Source organism: Austrofundulus limnaeus, unplaced genomic scaffold (assembly GCF_001266775.1).
Source record: "Austrofundulus limnaeus strain Quisiro unplaced genomic scaffold, Austrofundulus_limnaeus-1.0 Scaffold121, whole genome shotgun sequence".
NCBI classification, from domain to species: domain Eukaryota; kingdom Metazoa; phylum Chordata; class Actinopteri; order Cyprinodontiformes; family Rivulidae; genus Austrofundulus; species Austrofundulus limnaeus.
Genome location: NW_013952523.1, coordinates 102,122 through 112,832, shown reverse-complemented (window position 1 = coordinate 112,832; position 10,711 = coordinate 102,122). Strand labels below are relative to the sequence as shown.

Here is a 10,711-nt window from a genome sequence, read left to right as displayed (position 1 = left end):
GTCCTGAGACAACGTATGTTGTGACTTGGCGCTATATAAATAAACTGAACTTGAACTTGATTTCTTTGTATGTATGGATCACTTGGGTTGTTACCGACATCTGGTGAAAATTTCATGTCATTAGCACCTCCAGTAATATATTTACTGAGAAAAATGGTGACGTGTTCAATACTTATTTTATCCGCTGTATGTATCTCATCATGTGTATTAGCTGTAGCATTTATTTTACAGTTTTTGAGACTATTTCGTAAATGCATGTTCTTTACAAATGTGGCACCATTTATACAAGACATTAACAGGCTTTCTAGTGATATAAGATTTATTGCCAAGAAGCATCCTAACAAGAAAGAAATAATCTACTAAACACTAATTTGCTTACTTTCTGTGCTAAGTTTAGTTTTTACACACTGTTTTTACACATATTTTTTATTGCCCTAATTGAAGCTGACCAGTTCTGTGGTTTTGCTCTCTGCATGTAAATGTGTTGCAAAAAGCCAAGAGAGATGGCCTGAAAGTTACCAAAGATGTCTCATGGCTTCATTGGTCAAGAAACACCAACATGCTAAAATGTATTCATTGATTCGAAACTCAAAGTCACCAGCGTATTATTGGAGGAGACTGTGGGGGTTGACAGTTATGGGGTAAAAACACCTTTGGGCTTTTTTACACCCACAGGTCTTAGATGCACAACATTATAATGTATATTTTTTCTTTCATTTGATTTATTTTTTATTAATTTTTTTTTATGAAGACTGGATTATATTTCTAGGCACAGCCAAGGAGATGAGAGGATCCCTTGTGCTGACTTTAGGATCACATCTCTGCTTTTTGCGGATGATGTGGTCCTATTGGCTTCATCAGATTGTGATCTCCAGCTCTCACTGGAGCGGTTCGCAGCTGAGTGTGAAGTGGCCGGGATGAGGATCAGTGCCTCCAGTGACCATGGTCTTGAGCCGGAAAAGGGTACGGTGCCTCCCCCGGGTTGGGGAAGAGGTCCTGCCCCAGGTGGATGAGTTTAAGTATCCCGGGGTCTTGTTCACAAATGAGGGAAGAATGGAGCAGGAGATTGACAGGCAGATTGGTGCTGCATCTGCAGTGATGTGGGTGCTGTAACGGTCTGTCGTGGTGAAGAGAGAGCTGAGCCAGAAGGCAAAGCTCTCAATTTACCGGTCGATCTACGTTCCTACCCTCATCATGAACTTTGGGTAGTGATTGAAAGAACGAGATTGCGGAAACAAGCGGCCGAAATGAGTTTCCTCTGCAGGGTGTCTGGGCTCTCCCTTAGAGATAGGGTGAGAAGTTCAGTCATCCAGGAGGGACTCAGAGTAGAGCCGCTGCTCCTCCACGTCGAGAGGAGCCAGTTGAGGTGGTTCATCTGGTAAGGATGCCCTCTGGACACCTCCCTGGTGAGGTGTTCCAGGCACGTCTTACTGAAAGGAGACCCAGAGGAAGATCCAGGACACGCTGGAGGGATTATGTTTCTCAGCTGGTCTGGGAACGCTTTGGGATTCCCCCCGGATGAGCTGGCCCAAGTGGCTGTCTCCCTGCTTAGGCTGCTGCCCCCATGATCCAACCCTGGATAAGTGGAAGAAGATGGATGGATGGATGGATGGATGGATGGATGGATGGATGGATGGATGGATGGATGGATGGATGGATGGATGGATGGATGGATGGATGGATGGATGGATGGATGGATGGATGGATGGATGGATGGATGGATGGATAGATGGATGGATTATATATGTGTTTCTTATAAATTTCATTTCAAGGTAAATGAGCAGAATCCTGTAAGGAGCGCGCAGGACCGTATGCTTCTCATGCTGGCGACAGAAGTATTTAATGTTTCCCTCAGCAAGGATACCCTCCTGCCCTTTCTCATCAAAAAGATCCCACCTGTTGTCAACAACATGAAGATCAAGATTAATGCACAAACAGCAGGTCATATTTTTCTGTTATTAAAAATATGTGACCCATCACATCGAAATAAGTTCCAAAGTGGTCCGTGGAGCAACAGATAGATCAGTAGCGTGCACAGACATTTTCGGGGGCAGGTGCTCAAATGTAAAAAGGGGGCACCTTTTCCGGTGCACAGAATCAGAAGCTGTCCTAATAATGTGACATTACAGACACATCTTGAACATTGTGCATATTTATCTATTTTAAATCAGATTTTTTCTGTCTGATACAGATGTTTAATATTCAACACTCTACAGGTTGGTTTCTGTAACAAACTGGCAACAACAGAACAAAAACTAGTAATGACAATTTTTGTAGTGGTTATAAAATAACTACGATCAAGTTTATTTTCACAAAATTACTAATGGCTTTTTTGTTCTATGGAGGATCTTCATTCAGTCTCTCCATCATAGAGCTGTTTCCATGATCTGAATTCCAACAATTCAGCTTCATCTGTGTCTGACGGAGGAAGGCAGGAAAACATAGAGCTGCTTCTCTGCTGTATAGCTAAAACACCAACAATATGTTTATTTGGGTGAAAAGGCTTGGTGACAAAGGTCACTGCAATAAATTACAACATTTAAACTAATCAGACTCTAAATTACTGTCAAAATGTAACACTGTAACACAGGGGAGTCGAATTCACAAGGGGGCGAAAGTTCTACACTTAGTCCAGATCAAGAGCCAATTTCTGTTAATATTTATTGAAACAAAAGCAAATTGTTCTTATTATACTAATTTTATTTTCCAAATTACTGTTTATGTTCCATTTAGAGCACACAAAACCTGACAAAGAAAAGATTAAATTTAAAAAGAACTCATTGTTAGCATTCTTTATTCAATGTTTGACTTTAAATGAAAAGAAAATTGTAACGGTTCTCGGGCAGGAATGAACCCATGGCGCAGGCAGTTTCAAAAGAATCAAAAATCAAAATTTATTCAGACAAAAAGAGCACAAGGGCAGCTCAAAATACTCACAAGGCTTGGTAGTGCAGGACAATACAGAAACAATGATCCGACAAAAGACTGAGACAGGACAGGGCTTAAAGACACTGACAACTAATTACTAAACAGAAAACACCTGAGGAGAAACACAAGGGTGACAATCAGACCAACAAGGAGCAGCTGCGCAGAGACACACTGGGGAACATAGAAAAACACTGGGAAAACCAAGGAGAATAAATACAGATCATGACAGTACCCCCCTCTTAACGACGGCTCCTGACGTCGAAAAGGGAGAGGCACAGGACAAGAGGAACACAAACACGAGACAGGGGAACTCAGGACAAAAAAACACAGAAGTCCAGGGGGACGTCCAGAAAACTGTCCAGGGAGTGCACCCGCCACCGCACGAGGCCCAGCAGGAAGTGTAGCAGATACAATATCACAGGAGTAGGTGGGCGCAGACGAGGGGCCAAGGGAGGAGGCGGGCGCAGACGTGCTCTATTTCACCTCGGTGAAATAGAGCACATCCTCATATGCTGACTGAGCCCCTGGATCTGATATGGTTGATGCATTTCACAACATCAGACATCACATTTTCAAACTTCAGGCATTTGCTGCAAAGCGCCTGTTGATGGATAATGCAGTGCAGAGCAATGGCCTTTTCCACACCCTCCTCTTCCAGTTTACTTTGAACAAGAGCCACCAGTCCATTTCTCCTCCCTGTCATTGATGGTGCTCCATCGGTTGTAATTCCAGCGAAACTCTTCCACGGTAAGCCGGCATCCACAATGGAATCACACAGCTGGCGGAATATCTCCTGACCGGTGGTCTGGCCATGCATTGGAATTACTGTGAGCAACTCCTCCGTCACTTCAAAACTGTCATCAACACCACAGACATATATTGCTAGCTGTGCAGTGTCAGTGACGTCTGTGCTCTCATCAAGAGCGACCGAGTATGAATGGAAAAGTTTAGCTTCCTCACGCAGTTGATCATAAATGTTACCTGACATGTCAGAAATGCGCTCTGCCACTGTGTTAGCTGAAAGGCTGATGTTCCTAAACTGACTCTTCTTTTCTGGACAGACTATACTTGCAGCCTGTAACATGCACTGTTTGATGAACTCGCCGTCTTTGAATGGCTTTCCTGACTTAGCAATCATTTCACTCACCACGTAGCTAGCTTCGACTGCTGCATCGCTCTCTTTGCTTGCCTTTTTAAAAAAATCTTGTTGCCTCAGTAGACATGTTTTAAGTTTGCAGACCCGGTCCTCTCGCTCATCTCCTTGGTATTTTGCATACTCCTCAGCATGTTTAGTTGAGTACTGATGTCTGATGTTATACTCCTTGTGAACCGCAACTTTATCTGTGCATATTAGGCATGTCGAGATGCCCCTGAGCTTAACAAAAAAATATTCCGTCTCCCACTTCTCCTGAAATTGTCTGTTTTCGTCACCAACCTTTCTCTTCATGACAGGTTTTGAAAAAGACATGACTACGGCTGGGTGACCTCCACTCACGGACAGTTCCGAAACACGTTTCATGTGACCAACGCTGCTAACTCGTGGTGTTGTTGTCGCGAGGCTGACCTACGGCAGCCCACAAGTGTCAAAATATGTAAAACGCGCAGGGCAATGACTCATGCAGGTGCCTGTGGGCCGCAATAACACTAAGCTTTGATTTCAGGCAGGGGGCCACAAAGTACTGGTCCGCAGGCCGCAACTGGCCCCCGGGCCGCGAGTCTGAGACCCCTGATCTAGAACATTCCTGGACCAAATATGGCAAACTGCTTTCAACAGAATCTTGGCTGAAACCTGCTACTTCAACTCAATATAGTAACTTAGTGTTCTTAAATACATGATATCACTAAATTTTAAAGCAGAAGACTTTGTGAATAGTGGGTTTGTGGAATAAGAAAAGTGGGCTTGTGATAATTTTGTTTATGCAAACAGAGAGGCCTCATATGATAAGACACACCAACTCTCATTCTCTGTTTAAACCATATGGCTGTAATGATCAGAAAGTATAGTATAAAAATACAAGACTGGATCTAACATTTAGTTAATTAGTCATAAAATTTCCCTCAATCCAAAAAATTATTTTTGAAGCACTTATTTGAACAGTAGCAAAAACAATAAAATAAAATAAAATAAACAACAATGGCAACGATTTTGATCAAAAAAAGTCCCAAAATTTTGAAATTTTCCTTGTGAGCTACCAAAGGTTTTATTTCTTTCCAGCTGGAAAAACCAATATTCAAATACTATTTGAAGTTTCCTATTTATGACATCAAAACTTCCTCATTTAAATTACAGAAAAATAGGATTCAGACCAATCATTAATGTCTCATCGCAATCAACAAGACAAATTAATCCCATCTCTGGAACCGCTTATGAAATCTGGATGAAAAAGTAGCTTTTAAAGCCAGGAATCTTAAAACACGATTAGATAATTTTGACTGAAATGGACTTAATCCTCGATTTGATGGGTCCCATATATAAACATGAAATCAATGATGCCTTCTGGTGTTGTGTGCTACAGCTGTGAGTGTTTATATTGCAATAAATCTATTTTTATGTAAAATTTATGTTTCTGTTTATGTGGCAGAAAATGAAGAGTGGATCAGTACAGGTCTGTACCTCCCTCCTGGCATGAAGACCTGGATGACCATACCACCAAAGCTTGTTAACAGGAAATGGATGGTAGCAAACATAATCTCAAATAACTCAAATGGTCTTAGCATTCTGCTAAATAATGTAATGTGCATTTTCTAATGAGTGATTTGTGTCATCAAAGATCCAGATTGGCTGTCAGAGTGATACACTGAATGAGGAAGAGTTGTTGAGAGCACCAGTTGTTATTAAGAGTTTCCTTGTAACATCAGAAAGGATGCAGGTGTGGAACTTGTGGGGCGGACTCATCTATCTGGTGGCTCCCCCTGATGTAAAGGTGGAGGAGGAAGAGGTGGAGGTGGAGGTGGCCATGTCTGCTCCTTTTTACAAGACTGGTGAGTGATTGACTTTATTATTATTATTATTATTATTATTATTATTATTATTTTAACATTCATATTCTGAACTATGGCTGTGCTGGTTTTGAGGACTGGATTCCTCTGGCTTATTCTTCAGATTTTCACACAAGCATACAACACTCATGGCTTCAGATCTGCTCCCCTAAACTCACTTACTCCTCTGGTTAATTAAATGTGCTCCATGCAGAGGGTTTTTTTTAAATAAACACCATAGTGTGTCACATTGTTGATATAATATGATGTTTTTTTCCTCATCTTCCCTTGTGTGGTTTTTAGTTTTTCTGTTAAATGTAACGCAACTGTGTTTGCAGCATGACCTGTTTCACCTGTTCCCCATGTTTGTCTTGTATGTCTTCTTAAATGGGTGTTCCTTAACTGCCCCCTCCCCCCTTCCCTGAATGTACAGCACCTTGTGAATTTAGTTCTGTTAACGGTGCTATATAAATAAAACTTTACTTTACTTACTTTACTTACTATTATCATGTAATAAACAGTGTATCATTTGGCTGTTTGTGTTGCATGTTAGATCTTATACAGTGAAGTCATTTGTTTCTCTGATCAGAGCTGTTAGTGACAGTAGAGTGACAGTAGAGCAAAGAAGTTTGTAAAGAAGTGTATAAAGACCAGAGCCAATTTTATTTTTTTTATTAAAAAATTATTCTTTCATTTAAAACAAAAATAACTATATACGATAGAAGAAAATATATATACAACAGGGCTTAAAGGGTTCCATGATTAGTTGTAACAGACTTTATTTGATAAACATTTATTTTAACTGTAAAATAAAGACGGTAAAAATACTGTAGGATGTTTAGCTTTCACACTAAAAGTTAACATACGGACAAATTTAGAAAAGTGCGCCACACCAAAAACTCAGATGTATAAAACCGTGTGCACGCAGGTTCCTGGGCTCCATTCCTTTATACATCCCAATGAACGTGGAACTGTGCGCACCCGAGAGACCTCCCCTGACACGCCTCCATTTAAATCTGTAAAATAGATGTAAATGTGTCCAGAGTGTGAGATTCTCCGCATTGTCCTCTCTGTGGGATCAGAAATGATTTTTAGATGCAGGAAAATTATACATTAAGTGGAGAATGAGTGAGAAAACTGTCTAAATAAGTAGTGGAGTGTAAAAAAAAGCATTTGCCACACTCAAAGGTGTGTGGGTGTTGGTGTGTGTGTGCGTGTGCATGTGTGAAGCTGCTGTTTTCAGCAGTGCATGAGGCTGAGAGACAGTTCCACTTTTACACATCTTTAATAAATGACTGAACACAGAGGAACTGATGAGTTTGGTAGAACTTTATGAATTTATGAAGTCTTTCATTCAGCTGCATGACTCTTCTCAGAACTACAGTAAAATACCTGATTGTAATTTGTTCGGTGTGACAAAAAACTACATAAATAAAAATACACACCGTCCTCAATTCTTCTTATGGGGATATCACCCTACAGAACAGCTGACATTGTTCCACAAATTACACACAACTTTACGCAGCAGCAAATCTATTGTCTGCATCTTGTGGAGCTGAGGAATCATCACAGCTGAGCTGTTCTGAATTAATCTGCTGAGTTGACTTTTTTTCTCAGTGAGAATTAAAGTGTTTCTTAGACAATTCACACATTTTATTCTCCTCGCTCCACCATCTGCGCTCTGCGTGTGTTTCCACGTGACAGAAATATAAAAACTTTACAGTTACAGTGGACTGGACTGAGGTTTGTTCATCAGTTTTAAACAGTTCTATTTTCTTGTCTGAGGTAAAATTAAAATAAATTTTCAGTCCCGGGGTTCAGTTTCATGATTGTTTGAGTTTAAACAATAAAAACTCAAACTAAAAAACAAATCTGACACCGTGTTCAGACGCTCCTTACATCCAGAAAACAGAACAGAGTCATATTTCTGTGGATTCAGGTCAGATTCATGACTTTGTGGGTTAAAACTGTCGACTGAAAAACTTTGCGTGGCTGCTGCACATTCTCATGCAACGTTGATTTTGATACATCACAACGTGGACGTAGAACCTGGCGCACACAACTTTTTTATGCGTACGCACCGTTTATACATGAGGCCCCTGGAGAAAAGTATCATGTTCTCCAGGTGAGAGCGTGTGTCAAATGTTGTAGTTTATCATAAGTATACAACTTTCATTTTTCACTGCTTGTTTACATTTAGAAACTGTCTGTGACAGAACTGCTCTGTGATAAATGTAATTCAATAAATGATCAAATATGTAGAACAAACAGTATTAAATGATTACATGAGCTTGAACCATTTAAATAACTAAGGCTTCACAGACATCTCTACCCCCTTAAGATAATAATAACCAGGGACGTGCACAGATAGACGTCAGGCGGTGTTCGAGCACCCGCCCTTTTCCCTCCAGACCATCAAGTGCCCCTGTCGAACCCACTTTATTTGTTATGCTCCATCTGTCACCCTTGGTTGCACTTCTTATTAAGTGTACAACTATAATGGCAACAGTATTAATATCATTAATAACAATATTGTCCTCACACCCTCCCTTCACCACATGCGCGCGCCCGTAGCAATCCTGTGCGCGGTCCCTCGGTGAACGCGCTGCGCGCTCAGACACTGTGAACAGTAAAGTTCAGTGTGGATTCAATGTTTAAACAGACCATTAGACTTTTCTTTTTTTATTCTTAAGCCACTTCAGTAGAAAGCAGAACTGAATATTAGTTTCTTATTTTTTTCATCATCAGTGGCTTTTATTTATTTATTTATTTTTTGTTTATTTATTTATTTTATTTAGACTTTTCATGTCTAAATTTGCACATGGACATTTTTTATGATTTTTACATAGTCACAGCTTAAGTTTTACAATTTACACCCAGAAATGCTGAACTGACGGTAATGTCACACAATAACATTAGAAACAACAAAAAAATGTCATAAAATTAGCAAACAAGCTCATCTGGTGTATGTGACCACCAGGTTCTAATACAGAATATTTTAGAGATAGATGTGAAAATCTCCTGGATGGATTAAATGATAGAAAAACTTGGTTAATATGTGGAGATTTCAACATTGATTTACTAAAACAAGGACAACACAAAATGACTACAGATTTTGTAGATGCCATGTCCAGTAGAAGTWTATATCCAGTGATTACTCAACCAACCAGAAAACTAGTACTGGTGAAACCTTAATTGATAATATCTTCACAAATGAAACTGGGAAGGTTATGTACAGTGGGATCTTAATAAATGATATAAGTGATCATTTGCCCATATTCATAGTTCACTGTAGTAAAATAAAAAAACTATCAAAGTGGATGAGGTAAGGCATGTTAGAACCAGATCAGATGAAACGATGATGAAATTCTGTAATTACTTGTTAAAGGAAAACTGGAGTGGGGTATATGTGAAGGATGTGAATGTGGCATATGAAACATTCTTGCAGGTTTATAAATTATTATATGACAAAAATGGCCCAATATTAGTGTGCCGTAAAACTAAAAATGTAAATGCAAAGCCCTGGATGACCACGGGACTGTTAAAATCCTGCAAGAAGAAAAATAAGCTATATAGAGATTTTGTCAGATTTCCAACTGCATCTAAAGAGATGAAATACAAGATATATAAAAACAAATTGACAACATTATTAAGAAATGCTAAGAAAAATTACTATAACCTAAAGTTGAGAGAAAGCAGTGGTGATATGAAAAGAATGTGGAAAATTCTGAATAGTGTTATAAGACCTAATTAACTTGTGTTCAAAACAACTTTTTAAAGGTAGAAACAACTGAAAAACAAAAGGTGATGATGAATTTAATTCCTTTTTTGTAAATATAGCACCAGGTCTGGCATTGTCGAATAAGACAAATAATAAAATAGGTGGAACTGTGCAGGGTGGTAGTAGAATTCTCCAGTCAATGTTTCTTGGAGACATAAGTGAAAATGAAATCTTATCAACAGTGAAAAAAAGTCAAACTAAAACATCTCTTGATAGTGATGGGATTTATATGCCCGTTACAAAACAAACTATTGACTGTATTATTAAACCACTTACTTATATTTGTAACTTGTCAGTCCAGAGTGGTATATTTCCAGAAAAAATGAAGTTAGCAACAGTAATTCCAATATTTAAAAATGGAGATAGACATAGCTTTGATAATTATAGACCAATCTCAGTCCTCCCCCAGTTTTCCAAAGTGCTTGAAAAATGGTTTGTTTCAAAATTAGTTATATTGAAAAAATAACTTATTGAGTGATAGTCAATATGGGTTTAGATCAAATAAATCAACATCCCATGCATTATTAAAATTAAAAGAAGAAATTACAGAAGCAATAGAAAGGAAGCAACACACAGCGGGGGTGTTTGTTGTTTTAGAAAAAGCTTTTGACACTATTGACCACACTCTATTACTTTCTAATTTACAGGATTATGGGAAAAGAGTGATAGTCCATAATTGGCTGAATAGTTATTTAATTAACCATAAACAGTTTGTACAACTAGGAAATATAAAATCAGATTTTCAAAGTATGGAGTTCCCCAAGGTTCAGTGTTAGGACCAAAGCTTTTTATTTTGTATATTAATGACATTTGTGAAGTATCTAAACTGCTAAAGTTTATCCTGTTTGCAGATGACACAAATTTGTTTTGTTCTGGGAATGATCTAAAAAGCCTTATGGAACAAATGGCTGGTGAGATGTCTAAACTTAACGAGTGGCTAAAATACAATAAATTATCAATAAACTGGAATAAAACTAAATTCATGATTTTTAGTAATAAAAAATAGATGACTCTATTACAATG

General features: G+C 38.8%; 1 protein-coding gene across 1 annotated transcript in view; it reads left to right on the top strand.

The window, feature by feature from the left end:
* Positions 1–10,711, top strand: part of LOC106522103 (TRPM8 channel-associated factor homolog) — a 26,559-nt gene that overhangs the window by 6,944 nt on the left and 8,904 nt on the right. Inside the window, exons 5-7 of the mRNA XM_014014967.1 lie at positions 1,773–1,941; positions 5,511–5,605; positions 5,700–5,910. Coding sequence (XP_013870421.1) covers positions 1,773–1,941; positions 5,511–5,605; positions 5,700–5,910 — 475 coding nt within the window. The remainder of the gene's footprint in view (positions 1–1,772; positions 1,942–5,510; positions 5,606–5,699; positions 5,911–10,711) is intronic.